General features: G+C 38.6%; 1 protein-coding gene across 2 annotated transcripts in view; it reads right to left on the bottom strand.

Annotated features, from left to right (window-relative positions):
* The window catches only part of hk2 (hexokinase 2), a 45,672-nt gene that overhangs the window by 16,755 nt on the left and 11,265 nt on the right, over positions 1 to 17,652 (bottom strand). For both annotated transcript variants that reach the window (XM_028033451.1, XM_028033450.1), the window contains exons 4-8: positions 12,961 to 13,080; positions 11,243 to 11,338; positions 8,934 to 9,033; positions 6,053 to 6,236; positions 2,639 to 2,800 (exon numbers count right to left, since the gene is read on the bottom strand). In XM_028033451.1, coding sequence (XP_027889252.1) covers positions 2,639 to 2,800; positions 6,053 to 6,236; positions 8,934 to 9,033; positions 11,243 to 11,338; positions 12,961 to 13,080 — 662 coding nt within the window. The remainder of the gene's footprint in view (positions 1 to 2,638; positions 2,801 to 6,052; positions 6,237 to 8,933; positions 9,034 to 11,242; positions 11,339 to 12,960; positions 13,081 to 17,652) is intronic.

Genomic DNA, 17,652 nt, shown 5'->3' with positions numbered 1-17,652 from the left:
TAGAAACATGTGCGTCTATATTTAATGTCGCAAAGAGTCTGAAACCAACAGACATGAGCGACTAATAAGTTATATATTTTATGTAAATTTGTTGCAGCTGTCGTTTTGATCTTATAGGTTTCTAACTTTATTAATTTAATTCAATAATACTGTTAAATGTTTCTAGATTCATCAATCAATCAATCAAATTTTATTTGTATAGCACATTTCAGCAGCAAGGCATTTCAAAGTGCTTTACATCATATCAAACACAGAAACACAATGCAACATAGAATCAACAATCAAAACACGACATTAAATCAGGTTCCATCAATAAATTTGTAATTAATTACATTTCAAATACAATCCTGGGTTTTTAGTGGAGTTTGCATCCATAGAAGGTTTACCTGTTACACTCCTGCTGTGTTATATGGAACAAAATACCTATTGCTATTTTTTTTCCCACTCACGCTCACAATCACACAGTTAAAAACGATGTAGACACCATTTAGCAGTATTTAACACACACTCACTTAGAAAGCGATTGTAGATCAATAGGCGGTGATGGCGTCCTGCCCATGGACACCCCAACATGCGACAATGGATTACAGAATGAAACTCACAACTCTATAAAGTTTCCCGGTGTTATTCCTGAATTAGTCAGACGCCTAACCCACATCGGCTAACGTGTGTTGGAGTACAGGAACAGTTGCTTTACTAGCGGCTTTCCGAATAAAGCCGATAGTAAAGCAACGGGTTGTAATCTACATCTGCTGGCCGCTGGTGAAGGTCAGGAAGTAGATGAAGGTTCAGCTCAGCTCTTCATCTTTACGAACCACAACAACCACCAGCGTTCTTCACTTAGCTGGATGTTTCTCACCGTCACGCGTGTTTTTTTTTCTGTGCATACCAAACTGTTACATTGACCTCGGGTTGTTTGCACACTGCATCACAGGTATATGAGTCTTGGCTCTTTGCTCCGTGAAGGATGGCACATTAAAAATAAGAACTACTGCAAACAGCTTGTATTTTCAGCACAGTTTATCATTAATCATAGTTCATTTCACACATTTAATTATTTGCAGATGAAACCATAAGCTTACGAGTTCCTTTTTTCTCTCACTGAACTTAAATTGGACCAAACTTCTCTTGCTTTAGCTCGGTCTGATTTGCCAAAATTATTTCTGTTTGCTAAATTCTTCAATAATAAGTTCAATAATGTCAGATTTGCTTATTAATGTCTTTAAATCAGAAGTTTACACACATTTCTTCAGAATTTAGATGCATTGCCTTTGAACTTCCACAAACTTCTGACATTACAGGTCCGTTCAATCAAGTAGAATATTTTTGAAAAGTTGGACTTCAGGAAAGTTCCTGAAATAAAGTTTATTTCAGGAACTTTATCACAAAGTGAAAAATGTAAAATGAAATAATTATACAAAGACTGATTTTTATTTTTGTCATTCATTGTCATATTGAACTGGCTATTTGATATATTATACATTAATACTTACTGTATGTTCGTTAGTCTTGTTCTGTCTGTTGGTCTGAAATATTTGTTATTCTGGTGAATAAATAAATGTTTTAAAATCATTGTTTCTGTTATTTATCATGATTTTCTGCTTGTAGTTGATGAAAACACAGCTTTTAAAATTAAAATATTAAATTAAAAAAAAATTCAAAATGAGGAATGTCTCAAAAGAATCTTTAGTACCTGCTTAAAAGTTGTTATTTTCAAAAGGCACTCTCCTTTGAGGATGACTAACCAGACTCATAGGAACATATATTCTAATTTATTGAATATGGCTGCAGTTTGCTGGAATTTTGTCCCATTCCTCTCTGACAGAAGTCAGGTGTCACTTCTAAAGCCTGGATAGGCACAAAACAGGGCCTGACATTGGCAAAGGTTGTCATTTATAACACACAAACTAGGCAAGAAAATATGTGATCTCTCAGTCCAACTCTGACCCATCCATACTGTACACTTGTTTTGGAGACGGTGAGATGGTCACTGATTGACCCCATCATAAGCATTCAAAATCAGTGTGCTATATGCTTGCATTGGTAAGCCATAACTACACATATGCTACAAAAAAAGAACAATGCGGCAGCCTCAATCCTAACGCAAATATGACACAATATTGAAACACAGGTGTCAGTTAACCTGTGAGAAGTTTCAAAAGCCATGACATCATCATCACCTGAGTTTTCCCCCGTTGTTTAGTGAAACAAGAGTTTAGAATATAAACTAGCTTAGCATTAAAGTTGGGAAGTATAAAAAGGTATTTTTCCTCTGCCTATCATAAATGATGTTTAGTCCCAGTGCCATCTTTCTGTTCTGCAGACACCAGAGAAAGCACTGAGCAGGATTAGACGGATGGGATTAAACAGTCTCGCTTTCAGGTCAAAGTATGGCCAGGAACACCCGGCCACTGATCCTCCTTTATGGAACATCTTATTTTTCTTACCTATTCGAAAAAAATATATAAATAAATAAAATACTGGTGATGCAGTAAAGGAAGGTAAAACGATCGAGCAAAAAGGAAAGTTGAGCGTCTGTGATTCATGAGATTTCTCCGCAGAATCACCACATCATCCTGTATACCTTAGGGCTGTTTTAAGTGGACATTATTTATGTGAACATTGCACAAATACTAACTTGTCGCTCTCAATGGCGTAGATGTAGTTGGTGCTGAAGCGTCCAGAGGTAAGAAGCTGTGGCGTGGTCTGTCCCTGGAACAACAGCTGCTCTCTGGCCATCTTCACCAAGATGAGACGCACCAGCTCCCCCATGTACATCCCGCTTATCATCTTCTCAAACCTGAGAAAGGTACAGAAAAAAACAAAACACCCCATAACAGATATTTACATACACTGAATAAAACGATGCAAACTTTTTATTTTCTCACTTGTTGGAGGACATCCAAAAGGTCTGACCCAAGTCATACATTTTAAAAGATAGTTATCCCTGATGTACACTTTTGAATTTGAGGAAAGTTACCAAAAGAAATCTCTAAAAAAAAAAAATGTCCTCGTTACGTTTTCTGGCATTTAGCAAATAGAAATAATTTTGGTCATTCTCACTGAGCCAAAACAAAAAAAATATGATTCGGTTTTTACTTCAGACACTGAGAAAAAAAAAAAAAGTGTTTGTGGCTTATTTATCCGGTGTATGTAAACATCTGGTTTGAACTAAAAGGATGGACTTCATGATGCCAGAACTTTGATGCTTCTCAATATATTCCCCACTTGCTCTTTAATTTCCAAAAGGCAGTTTCTGCAAGGTAATTCACGTTTAGAATCAGAAATGTTTTAGTGATGACACATGCTGATAGACATCTGTCTAGGAGATTTTTTTTTAATAAGATGAGAGAATAAATTAAGATGCGAGAACACAAAAATACCACCTGGCTGACATTTCTTTGCGAATAAATTGATTAATTCTGGCTCCTTGTTTAATTTAAGGAATGCAGAATAGACTCAAAAGTGCTTATTGTGGACGGCTCACACGTCTTCATCTCCACCTCCTGCTTGATGGTCTGGCAAATCATCAGCTCCATTTCCAGTAAAGATAATTAAATAGGCATTAAAGCTGCATGTTTCTGAATTTCTTAAGCATAGATCCAATCGACCTTTTTTTAAGCCATTTTGATTTTAAAATAAAGAATTACAGAGAAGATGTTCACAGAAAATATGAGAGCCGAATATGTCTTTCAAATTTAATTACAGTGCAGTCTCGCAAATCTTGAACCCACATGCGTTGGGGGCGAAGGGTCTTGTTTAGAAAAGGCAGCACAAGGAAATGCAGCAGAAAGAGAGAAATGGAACGCCCCCCACATTTATGAATGAACACTTGCTCCTTGTCCACATGTAGCCAGGTCTTTATAAAAACTAACATCTCCACCAAATCATTTAAAACGATATATATATTGTGCACACTGGATCGGTTTCATCCACATAAAACCTGCACTAATACGCTCCAAACGCTGTTTTAAACATGCCAAATCCCTAGGGGGCAGTGTAGTTCAAAGCTAAAATCAATGTCAGCCAATCAAATTGCTACTACTTCCCGTTATGAATTAAACATAGCGCCAGGAAGTTTGTTTGCGTGGTCAGAAATATAGCTAGAACTACTTTTGAATAGTGTATTAGAATATAAAGTTGTTTAAATACAAAACAATGCCCTAAATCTCCGTTTTGCCATGTACTCACGAAAACACAAATACTGAGTTTTCTTAAATATCCACTTTAGTTGTAGTTTTTATAAATAATTGTTTTCAGTGATATTGAACAGAGTTGTTGTGTGGATGAAAGGCCAAAACAAAAACAAACGCAAATCCCCGCCTCGCGGCTTCCTGCTGGAGGGCCACAAGCTGCTCGCTCATGACGACCACCACTGGTTTTAGCTGTCTGGTTGTCAACATAAATGCATGTGTGATATGTAAAAAGAAAAAGGACTGCAGCGCTTTGCTACTAATTGTCAACACTACAACTACAGACAAGGTCAGGAAAAAGTTTTAATTAAAAAAAATAGCGAGGAAGAGGGAAATAGGTCATTAATGCTAGCTTGACTTTGACAACCTAAAGATGTAGAGGGGATGTGTGTTTCAGATTAGTTAGAAAATAAAAAGAGGCGATCCCCACACCAACTCTGAAAAGATCATCGGTAGAGCAGGTGTGTAAATTAACTAAAGACTAATCTAATCTACCAAAACTATCATGTATTAATAGTCATATAATAAACATCAAACCTGGAAACAAAAAACTCTAATGGACTTAATGTTCTGTTCTGTGTGGGAAATGTTTGTGAGTGATTTTTGTTGTTGAATCCTGATACGTTAGTGGCGTTGCTGTCAGTCAGTTGCTACGGTGATGAGCTTGTGTGAGGCATAGCCAACACAGAGAGCGAGAAAAAGGAAGAGTGAGTAGTTTGGAGTTGTTCTAAATGGTTTTTATGCGGTATTTTCAATTCAAGTTATATTATGGTTGAGCAAATGTGAGAAATTTCTGGATGTAAACAATAACATGAAACAAACCCTGACATCTGATTGAGTCAAGACAACTTCTTATGAGTTTGCTATGACTTCTGTGCCCAGCAAATAAATAATACCACCACTTTAAAAATAACAACTGGGAAACACTGGCCCTCTGTAAGGGTCAGGGACGCTCTAAAGCAAGGGTCCACCCCTCGAGGGCTGGGATCCTGCAGCCTTCAGATGCGTCTCTGCTTCAACACTCCAGAGTCAAATAATCAGGCCATTAGCTTGACTCTGGAGAACTTGACTGCATTGCTGAGGAGGTAATTCAGCCATTTGATTCAGGTACACATCTAAAAGTTGCAGGACACCGGCTCTGGAGTTGAAGACCCCCGCCCTAAAGTGTTAAGAGAGAAAATGGGATTAAGCCCAAATCAAAATAAACTCACTTGGTGGCTCTGGAGTTGAGGCGTCTGGAGATTGAAACTTTCCCACTGGCCCCTCAAGTCAAATCTTATCTCAACTTGACTTGCAATGAGGATTACTGAGGATTAGTGAACAACACAGGCACCATCCAGGATGAAGCCTCTAGCATCATTTTAGTTAGTGCCCCCGCCCCCATGCTGGGATGAATTTATAACTAAGTGCTTTAGGTCTTAAAAGAGGAGGAAGTTCTGATTGTAACTCAGTTTGAAGGCCATGCTTTGCATTATATGCAGCTGGAGGAACTAGGGATATGGGCCTGATGATGACAACATAATACTGTTGCTAGGCACCAAGCCTGAAGTCTACAACACATACAACTCAATAACTGGGTGATCAACAACCCAAACGTACGAGACAGTAACTGTGATCGACACTTTGATCTCAGCAGTCAATGATGTTACAGATGAGGACCATGAGAATTAGTAAGTACTTAGAATTAAAGCGACAACGTCCAAAAGGGAAAAACAATCCAGATAGCTCTAAAAACATTTTTAAAATCCTGTCGAACATAAATTATTAATCTACATGTAGAAAACGGTCTGGAAACAAAGATTTCTGATTATGCTTATTTATTCTGCAGCTACCGCCGTGACAAACTAAGTGACACTCACAGCTGCTTGCCAGGGTTCAGCGAGCCGGCGTCGATTTCCCGGTCGATGTCGGTGCGCAGGTCCTCCAGGGCGCCGTCGTCTCCAAACGCTCCCCACTCCGTGTTTACACACATCTGCCCCTCGTCTCCGTCCATCAGCTGGAGGTTCCTCATCTGCTCCATGTAACACGCATTAGTGCCCGTTCCTGGAGAGAAATGGTGTTACCGTGACGAATGCCGATTAACAAACATAATACAGTTCTAAATAGCATCTAGAGATTACTGCCCTCTAAATACGTCTGACGTCGTTGAAGCTCTACTTTCTGGACTGTTATTTACATCTGGACATATTGAGAAGTTTTTTCTGTGCTTAAATGTACTTTATGTTAAACTGTAGAGTGATCAGAGGATCATCAAATATATAGAGAATATATAGAGATGTGGTTTTGTCCCAGTGTGGGGCTCGATACACGTTTGACATTCATCTGCTAGTGTTGTTATGGAGTTAGAGCTGAAGGGTTAGGAGTGACTCAAATGTTGTGTTTTATGACATAACAGATACACCTCCACCCAAGATGTGTAAAATATCTTATTATTTTAGCTTTTGTCAACTTGAAGAATCCAAACTTTATTTCAAGTTCATTTATTCAGAGGGGGAAGAAAACACAGGGTAAGAAATAATAGTTTCTGACAAAACCAGCAGTGGGACCCCTAACAATACGCATGCACTAAACAAAGCATTTCAACTGAGCTATCCATAACTTCCTGTTTTTCTTGAAGCTCAAATATGATGCAGCACAAAGACCCCTCTTCAATTAGTAAAGCTCTAATATGTAGCATATAAATGCAACAAAGTGAATTGTCACTTTGGGTAAATTTAAATATCCTGCAGCGTTGCAAAGAATGGGAAGAATAAAAGCCATAAAGGCAGAAGTTAAGTGGGGTGCTAATTACAAAAGATACTTTTTTATTGATTTCATTATGGAAATATGTCACCTCTACATTAGCATGTTCCTACATGTAGCAGCTCATTCACTGAATGTCCTCATAGTGGGGCATTAGCAGAAACTTCAGAATCAGCGGTGATGTGCAGCTGGCCAGCAGGGGTTCCCTTCAATTAACAAGCCCTGCTGACAGGAGCCTTTGTCATCCAAGTACAATATGCACTTCGCCGTGATCTTGATCGTGTCATGTTCAAACACAAATATTCCAAAATTGGAAAGAACAACTTTAATGATGTGAGCGCCGTCTCCCTTTTTCCATCACATTAGCCAAGTTAACTAGAAATGCGGACTGAGGAGAGCGGGACTGATTGCCTGCTGAGGAGCAGAAGAGATGAGGAAACAATCCAGGATTTCATTTCTTTAGCCTGGTGAAAACAAGTAGATTTGTGACATTTGGACATTTTGTCCCCCCAGCTCCCAACTACAGTTCAAGATTGATTTAAGTTTGATCGGGTGGTTGGTGCAGATGGAGACTTTTCATTTTTAATCAGGGTAAAATTATTAGATATCATTTTCTTACAAAGGAAAATGTTTAATATGACAAAGTATTCGTCTGTTTACAACAGAGCTTGTATAATAAGTAGAGCCACATTTATCCAAACACTTTTACCAAAAGCCCGACTTTGCTGCATCCAAATCAGCTTTTATTTCATTTGTTACATTTGGTTAAATATAGCAATCGTTTTTGAAAAAATGTGACCCAAGTCCTGTTGTTCAATTGAGCCAAGGTTTCCCCCGGAAAACTTGCTAAGTCCGGTGCTAGGGCAGTCATTCATCCAGCAGCCCGTCGTGTTTTTGAGTTGAAAATATCATTACGTGCTGTTGAAAGATTAGAAAATTAATACATGAACACCAACTATAAAGTCTTAAAAAATGCTAACATTTTGAAAAAACCTTAAAAAAATAAGCAATGCTTAGTCTGGCGGGGGCACCAGTAAAGCCTGGTGGCCCGCCAGGCTTAAAACACACTGGGGGAAACCCTGTGAGCCCAAAAGAAACTGAAAACTAAATAGCTTTCTTTTAATACAGCAAGCATGCACAATCCTTATTAAATTTTGGATCTGCAACAAATGCCATCCTTTACAAAGACAAAAAAAAAGAAAAACAACCAAAAAATAAATAAAATAAATTAAACTATTTACTGGATTTTCATTTTACTTTTACTTTTTTAGCCCATGAGTACTTTTGACTCAACAATTTTGGCCCAAGTAGCAAAAAGTTTGGAAACCCCCGAACTGGTAACACGTACCTACTGTACATAGTGCAGTTAAATAAAACCTTTCAAGTAATAAATTAATTTACAAATTGGATTGCTATTTCTATCGTAATGTGGGTTAAAATTTAGTTATAAGATGTTTTAAAGCCATAAAGCTTTTGAATATTTTCAGTTCTTTTCATTATTTGTTGCATTTCTTTATAAAAGAAGAAAAAAAACATGTTAAGCATGAACCGATGAGCAAAACATCCAAATGTAATTAAATTCATAAAAGAATGAATGTAAATGTGAGCATCTGTTCAACCTTCTTCCATTCTGCTTTTAATAATCTGGATGTTATGTTACTGTGCGTCTGTGCACTAAATCAACGTTAAAGTGTTGAAGAAACATAAAAGCCCGCGGCAGCCCGGGTTACAACCTGAGTTTATTTCAGCCTTCACCCTCGAGTTTCTCTGAATAGCCTCGGCAGATTATCTATAATCTTGCTAAATGCTGATATTTTGAAGTCAATACAAACAGAACACTTGAAGCCAGAGTGACCCAAATGCCTCAGAATGATTTTCTTTCCTCAGCAAATTGCCTACTTGGTTTTCTACCCCTCCCTGATTTCTGCTTTCATGGCTCAAAACGTCGAAGGGCCTTCATCTTCACTTTACCTATAATCACAGTCAGATTGCACTTACCCACTATAAGGCCAATTTCACAGTGACGGTCGTCAAAGCCGCAGGTCATCATGGTTCCCACCGTGTCGCTGATCACTGCCATGATGTCCGTGTCGAAGTCCTGCAATGAAAGTTTGTTTACGCTGCAGCGAGCTAAAGCTGTAGGTTCTGGAGAATGAAACTAAAACAGTGGACACATCTTGATTAGAAACAACTAAAACTGAGAGGATGTCAGAACATTTAATTCAACCAATGCTTTGACTTAAAGCTGCAGTATGCATCTTTTATAAAATATATACATTTATTATCATTATTTGCAGCAACGTGGGGACAGATGGGAAGGGGAAAAAGGGCGCATTTGCTGTTATCTCTGTAATCAAGGACTTGTTGATGGATTTTATATATATATATATATATATATATATATATATATATATTATTTCATTTTTTATTTATTACAATTTAATTTAAACTGTCCCTGTGTCATGACAGTATGGTATGAGGCAGATGATCTGTGGTGAAAGGAAAAGCAAAAATCGAACTCCTGTGCCTTCTCCCAGTGGTAATTAGAAACAACCAATCAGAGCTGGGAGGCGGGCTTCAGCGCTGCCAATCATGCCAGTGTGTGCTCTTGCTCTCTGCTACGATACAGTTTCTCCCCGCCAGCAGATGATGGCGGATAAACAGTTTTCCTGTAACAGTTAGTTGTTTCTCCACCATTAGCACATTTAGCAGCGCATTCACAAAGGTGATTGACAGCACCAAGTCCCGCCCCCCGTGTGTGGTTGGTTCTTTTTGTTCAGGAGCGGTGCATTTCCTCAGGTGACGGTATTAGCCGAGACTAATCTCTTCACAGATCAGACCAGGTGTTTCAAAGCATACCGGCACAACATGGTGGCAGTTTTATAAAATATGCAAAAAAACATTTATTTTTATAAAAGTTACATACTGCTGCTTTAGCTTGTAGGATTTTTTCCCCCCAGATTTTATTTTCTACATTTGATGTAAATTTGACATTCAGATGTTAGGCATCATTGATTGCTGACTGGGTGTTAAAGTTCCCAGCAGGAGTCCGGCTGGTCATCAGCCACCTGAACAGGAGGCGTGCTGAGACAGACTCACTTCCGCCACCAACTCTGCTTCACTTGCGCAGAATATTTAAAGTCAAAAACCAAATCTAAAGCCATTTCACTCCTGCGGTGACTGCCTTCTTTCATCTACCCCAACTATTTCTCAATATTCAAACTAAATCGTCAGTTTGCAACACGCACAATAAATGAGCGTTTCTGTATATTTGTGCTCCGTCTCATCTCAGAACCATTTTGGCTGGCAAAACAAGAGGGTCCCGTGTCCTCAATCTGTAACGCAGACGTTTTTGATCTCTCTGATACGTTTTTAGTCTTGAAGACATGCCTTCAACACACATCCGTCTGTTCTGATGGCAGCACAGGCCCAGAGCAAACAGAATGACTCTGGTTGAACATGACTCGAGCCCCGAGGCTCTCAGAGCTCAAACATTTGGTATGCAGTCGGATCGCTTCCATTTCACTTTACATCTTCTGGATTTTCAGAGTTCAAAAGAAGAGCAAGTGTGCTGATCTGCGGCGGATTCTAAAGCGCATGTAGAAAGCCGACAAACTCCTGGGAAAAATCTGCCCTTGTGACTTTCAAACACTTAGAGGAAAATGCATAAAGTTTACATTTTAAATCTTTAAATAATGTGACCTTTAACCCAAACAATTCAACCGAAAACTTTAAGAAGGGAAAAAACTAGAATATTGTGCCAACATGCTTCTATGATTGGACATGTTTGCTTGTATTTTGTTTTGGGTTTATTAATCAGACAGCTGGCTCCACCCAACCTCTCACACCATCACAGAGTTCATAGAAAGCTGTGTGTCATTCGTGTTGAATCCAAAGCTGTTCTGTTAAATGGTCGACTACAATTTCCCCAAATCGCTGCATACGTTTTGGGGAAACGCTCCCATGTCTGGGCTTTGAGGTAGTGAGCCATTTTCTTATGAAGCAGAACATGGAGTTGAAGCTCATTTTAATCTAATCCCTTTCAGTGATGCCTGATGGTGGCCTAAGCCAGCCCTAAAATGTAGGAGGTGATCTGAGAATAAGAAGGTATGAGCATTTATGAAACAATTTTTTCCTTCCTAAAAGGAGGAAAAAACTTACTTCAATGTTAATGGTTTACCACTGAAGTGAATAGTAGCTACCATTAAGAAGTGATATTTACAAAAAAAGTGGTTAATTTTTTTAAATGTCACTCTGTGCACCATGACTCAACAGTTTTGTGTGAAAGGTGTTATATTTCCTTTTACCCCTCGTTTTTTGATGGACTTCCTCAGAAGGCTGACCACATCCTTCCCTTCCACTCCACTTAGCCTGAAGCCTTTGGTCCAAGAAATCAGAACGCTCTGAAGAAAAACAAAGAAAATTCAGGACTCATTTCAGGTTGGCTTTGTCAACCCTTTCAGATGAACTTTATTGTCCCCGAGGGGCAAAGTTTGCATTGCAGACAACAGGACAATCGAAGATAAATACATAAAGAAAAGAACAAAATTAGAAATACACCACAACATCCAGTTTAGGCTTATCTCGGCATATTTTAATAGTGAGCATTTACTCTCAGGAATCGCTTTACAGCTGACAAATGGCAGCATACAAAATGTTACATTTCCAGAAAACAAAGAGCAGCTCGGAGTTCGCAGACAAGTCGTGGAGCCGTCGTACTCCGGAACACCCCAAGCTGCAATAAATGTAATTAGAACCTGACAAAATGTAGCAACTGCATCACATTCATGTACAGCTGCCATGACAAGCCAGACGATGGAGCTCTGGCTCCCTGGAGAACTGTTTGAGTCTGGCGTTTACACTTTGAGGAAAATGCGGCATGTCAAACTTAAAATGTGATCGTGACCCCAACAAAGAGCCAGAAATTTATTTTTGAATTTGGATAGAAAAATTGTCCCTTATTTTTCTTCATATTAATGGTTTCGAAGACATTGAGTGGCGCGCAAGTTATTATAATGAAGAAATAATAACTTCATTATTTCTTGTGCACCTTTTTAAAAAATTTTATTTTAATTTTACTCTTGCAATTTGATCTGCTGTTACAGGAAACAGCAGGTGACTATTTTGTTGCACCAAATCTGAAATATGGCTAAAAGATAAGTTTATATGACAAAGAATAAACTAAATCCAGTGTCCATCTTTGTTGTTTCAGTCTGAAATTCAAAACAAGCATTTGTGCCAAGTAGAAATTACTTAACAGCTTAAAGTTGCAATATATAACTTTTATAAACAATTTTTTTTTACCTATTTGGTAATAGGTATTTGGTATTTTACCTACCTCATGGGGAGCTTTGTTCAGTAAAATTTGATTTATACTGTAATAGTTCATGACTTGAAAATTATACTGACCATCATTTGCATTGACCATTTAAGAAAATCTGAGAAAATATCACTTGCATAATAATTTGGAACACGGTGTAGTTAGTTATAGTTTTTTCCCCATTAATTAATGTTTTTATTTGTTTTCTTAATGTTGGTTTTTGTTATTTTGTTAGAGTTAGTTAACTATAATCGTAATGTCTCAATAAAAGACCAAATAAAAAAAATTATAAATTTACAGGAAAACAACAAATCCAATAAAAGCCATGACATGCATGGTGCGACAAGCTACTGTATATCTAAAGCAAGTTTGATTGACTTTACTGAAAGTGTATGTTAATAAAGTTGTTTGTTCAGCTGGATTACCTGTTGGATTCAGATGCACTTTATGCTTAAGCGGCTTAAAAAACCTCCACAGAAAGCAGCTATATGTGAAAACCAAATAATGATATATTTTTTAAAAAGCAGCTAACTTAGAGAGACTTTCAGAAATCAGAGAAGAACTCTTTAAAACTGAGAGAAAGTCTGGCTCCTTTGAGGTGAGATCTAAAGAAATAAATGTGAGTCAGACTTTTAGGCATAACTGAAATGAAACGCGGGGCGTGATGATCACTTAAAGCGGTAAAAGGAGTGCAAAACGGCTCACCTCATCCAATTTGGTCTGCTGGCAGGGAAACGAGAAGGTGAAACCCAGAGGAAGCTTTTTGTCCTTTATCCCCATCTTCTCCAGGAAATTAGCCAGACAGTCGGCGATGTGGTCAAATAACTACAAGAGAGAAAAGGTTGTTCTCATTAGGCATGAGCAGAACACCTTGTGAACACGGCGGTAGCTATCAAAGTCACCGCTCCAGCTTTTGTATTAGACTGTCAGGATGCCTGGGACCATTTCATTTGCACAGGCGGATGCTTTAATGATGCAAACGTTAGCAGAATGACACCGAGGAGAAGTATCAACATTCCCGATGAATAAACAATTAACACAGATGGACCTGGAGAAAAAAGGGCAAATTTATGAAGGGAATAATTTCCTTTTCATCTTAAGGGAAATCACTTCCATTATTAGCACCAGCCGGTATCTGTGCTAATGAACTGCTGCTCTGGTTTGACAAATCCAGCAGTCTGTGATCCCTCAGCAGGTGCCGTTATTAAATGTGTGATTCGCAGTGTTTCGGTGGTAAAACAAAACCCTGTTGAAACCGATCTGTTCGTGTGAACCCCAAGTCTTTTCAAAGTCTTTGAGGGCTGTGAGGTTAATGTAGTGTGTCCCCAGCTTTAGGGCTTCTTCACGCTCTCTGAGCAGCTGACCTGGAGGCTGTCAGAAAATAAACTTTTAGAGACATTTTTCCATGACGGAAGTGCTACACTGGAAACTACTTACACGTAAAAGTGCAAATAAACATTTAAAAAATGAAGAGTTTAAAATATTAGAATACACTTGGAGTCAAATGCTTGATAATGACGCAAACTCGCCACTTTTTGCCTTCTTGTTCTTAGACAGCAAGACGAGATATAACAGGTTTGAAACAACATCGCTGTGTTCAGATTGATGCATGAACTCTGCTCTTACTGCATTAGCATACTCCCACACACAGCGCTGCCCCTCTCTCCTCAGATCGCCCCGTAAGTTTTTCATCCGACCAAGGTCTGTGGACTGAGACGACCATAAAAATAAACAAACATTGATTTCATGTCTGCCAACGACTGAAATAAACATTTTATTATGAAATCAGTGACATCTGGTGCACATCGATCCCTGCGTCGCTGCAGGTTAGTCCGTAGGTCTGATCGTTTGATTTTTATCTTCAGATCTATTCATATTTAACAGCTATCAGTTAGTCATTATATTTAATTCGCCATCCAAAAAACACTTCCCGGTTTAAAGTATTGCATTTCTGATTGAACCAAAGTGTTCCATTAAAGTGTTAATGACGAAAATAACACCAGTTTATCCCCGTCTTCATATTATCCACCTCATTATATTTTGCACTGTACATGTCTCTGAGAGTTTTCTCCTCCTCATTATGAGGTCACTAATGTCACTTTGGTAGCATAACAAATTTTACCACGCTGCAGTACGCTGACAACATGCTAGCTAATGTGAAAACGGCGAACTGCTACGACTAGTGGCCGTAGCAGCTAGTGAGCTTAAAGGCCGGTCCATCTTTCTGCAGTCAAGTTGCGTGTGTATGCGCCGTGTTTGCAGAACATGACAGGAAATATTTTTTGAATCAGAGTATTACAGATATGTTACATAAATAATAGTAGTGATGTAGTTGAGGGGGCTGCGGTCCCTGATATGCCTCTCTTTGTTGCAATTCTCCAACAATGAGATTTGGAGAAGTTATTCAACTGCAACACCATTCTCCTCACCGTGCGCTGTGACATTACAAAGTCAACCCGCCACAGTTCAAGGTGCCTGGAAGTTTTATTGGGTCTCTTATTGTAGATATGGACAAGTTTAGGCTAGTGGCCATTTGGTTTGGCTTTGTCCTGCCTATCAAAGAGCAACACACATCCGTCTCCTTGAATGGCATGTTGTCTAAAGTGTCTAAAAGTATACGGTTTTTGCAACACATTATGTTTATGTTCTGGGAAAAATGGAGACATAAAATCCTAATAAAAAGTTCCTCAAACCTCTGATTGACTTAAACAGTAGAGTACAGAAATTGCATTTCATCTCCAAGACAAACATTAGAGAAATTCTTCTCGGTATACTTTCTTGTAAAATCATAGCAACAGTCTTGTTCGGCATATATAATGGGCATTGTGTACATGTTACAAAGACACCCAGCGGTAAACGGCGTTTCTATTCTTTTATTGATATTGCTGTACACTGAATATACTCTCTAATTGTAGGACTTCACAGCAAGAGGGGAAATAAAAACTTTCATCTAAAGTATTCTAACTATTTATATTCCTTATGGACCAAGTCTGTGCTGGAAATCCATAACAAAGTTTTAATCAGTGTCAAACTGAACAGCAGATGTTTACTCAACTATTATTTGTTTTATACAGTGAAGACAACCCACAGACTGTACTGGAACATTCACTCTAATAAAGTTCATCACTGTGTGAAAGTTTGAGAAGCAAATTAAATTTACTTTCATCCAAGTAACTTTGGCTCCACACAACCTAACATGATGACAGCAGCAGCAACTTTATTTCCCCCAGCGACTGATGCGAAGGCAGCGAAGACGTCAGTATGAGCTCAACGAAACGTACCGACTTACGCTTCAATTAGCAGCAGGGCTTTTCAGGCCGGCATGTACAATTTTAACTGCCTGTCTGCTTCAATTTGCTTTGCAATAAAAGCTTTCTGAACTAACAGAACTAGAGTGTATAAAAAAAGCAAAAGGGAAACATTTAGTATTGGAAAAGGAAATAAAGTGCCCTGTTTTCCTAATTAAACTATCACTTAAATCATGTACAACACTGCCTTTTTGGAGAGCCATAATCTCATTTAGAGTTGAAATAAATACGACTGGATACGACATGTCAGACATAAACACTGTGTAGGCTTATATTATTTCATTATGATTTCTCATGAGTCAAACCTTCTTGTGTCTTTTATAGAGAATCTAGAAGCTGCTCATAACAAGCAGACTGAAACAAATTAAGAGTAGGATTTTAATTGAATTAATATATCAACTAATTTATTGAGCAATTACACATCATCCTGCATATTGTGTTTGTTTTAGCCATTCTGTCTTGCTTTTTTTTATTATCATTAATCTTGGAAAAAGGGAAACAAGATGAAACGAAATCCTCCTCATTGAAACGACTTGGTAAAAAAAATATTGAAAAATTTATACGAAAGTTACTGAAAATATCACTTCAAAGCTCATGGAAATGAGCAACAACAGATTTTAAACCATCCAGCTGGCGTAAACATTACAATTCATTTACTGGCGTTTCAATGCCAGTAAATGAATTCTTTCGCTGCTCTGTCGCACGTTCTTACACAGGAACAGTAAAAGCACATTATGTACGTACACCTTCCTGCACAGTCTGTGCCTGGAGATATTCTGACACCAACAGCACAACAATGTAACTCTGCCAACTCTTCAGCTACCACGGAAATATGCAAGCTGCATGGGATTTGTTAATGAGCGACAGCTGAAATAAAGTGGTCCCCTTTCTGTTTGTTTGCCAACAATACCAATACGTCCTAAGAGGCACAGTCGCCCCCTCACTTTTAACCCCGGCTTGAACAGGAGGTGGGAGCTCGCGAAATTACCGCTTCTGGCGGCGAAACACAATAATGTTTGTGTACACTGCACATTAGTGGAAGCAAAAACAGATTTCCTTCGCCGCTTGTAGGTCTCGGCTCTGAAAGAGACTGTGGGCGGCTGGGGTAATTGAGAGAAACAAACTGCTGAAGGCGACCCGAAGAAGACGCTGCTCATGACAATCCCTCCAGACGCCAACAGGTCGGCTCAAACATCATTATTTCGCTGTGCGTCTAAGAGCCAAAGCCCCCCACACATATTGTGCATTATGGTAACACCGTTCTTCAGTTACCCCCCCCTCAGTTGCTCTTAAAGAACATCTTAGGATGGCAAGCTGACCGTGCATACGTCTATTGGGATTTTACACAGAGGACTCACAAAATAGCGGTGAAATAGAATCAAAGGGAGAGATGTTTTTTTTCCCAATTCATACAAATAAAAAAGGTCAAGTGCTTTTGTATTCTGACATAAGGTCAAAACAAATCAGAGCGGAGCAAGAAGAGCCAATAAACGATGTAAGAGACATTTGTAATACTTTTGAGTTAATAAAAAAAAGGTTTCTTTATGTAAACAAAAGTTTTACAGATCACAAACTGTGCTTTAAAGGGGAATTATTAAGTGTTTTTCAGGCATACAGTGCCATTTTATAGCATAATCAAGTAAGTATGTTATCTTTAGTTGTAATAAAGCTACATATACCAAGTATGACTTAAAAGAAATTTTACTCCCCTATTTAATGCGTTGAAATTGGGCCTCTGTCTCTTTAAGGACCTCTTTCTGAAACTCCCTTTTCAGGAAGTCAACAAGGCTCCTCTATTAACCCTATACCAAACTTTTTTCCAGTATTTCACAGAAGTAGCTCGTACATTGATAATAACTGTCTTTTAATGGTGTATTAGATTAAAAGTAGTTCCAATCAATAAACCAACAACATCTGCTAAGTTCTTCTGTTAGTGGTGTAGCCAGGCTGCCATCCAGCAGAGGGCGCCATGTGTCAGACTTGGAGCCAGTGGATACAGGAATAAAGATGGCGGAGCCTTACCAGAACGAGAAAGAAAAACGGTCCAAACAAAGTCCGGTGTGGGATACAAAGTACACTTTATGCGATT

This window comes from Xiphophorus couchianus, chromosome 12 (assembly GCF_001444195.1).
Source record: "Xiphophorus couchianus chromosome 12, X_couchianus-1.0, whole genome shotgun sequence".
Lineage (NCBI taxonomy): Eukaryota > Metazoa > Chordata > Actinopteri > Cyprinodontiformes > Poeciliidae > Xiphophorus > Xiphophorus couchianus.
Note: the sequence above shows the minus strand (reverse complement) of the source record. Positions and strands in the feature narration are given on the sequence as shown.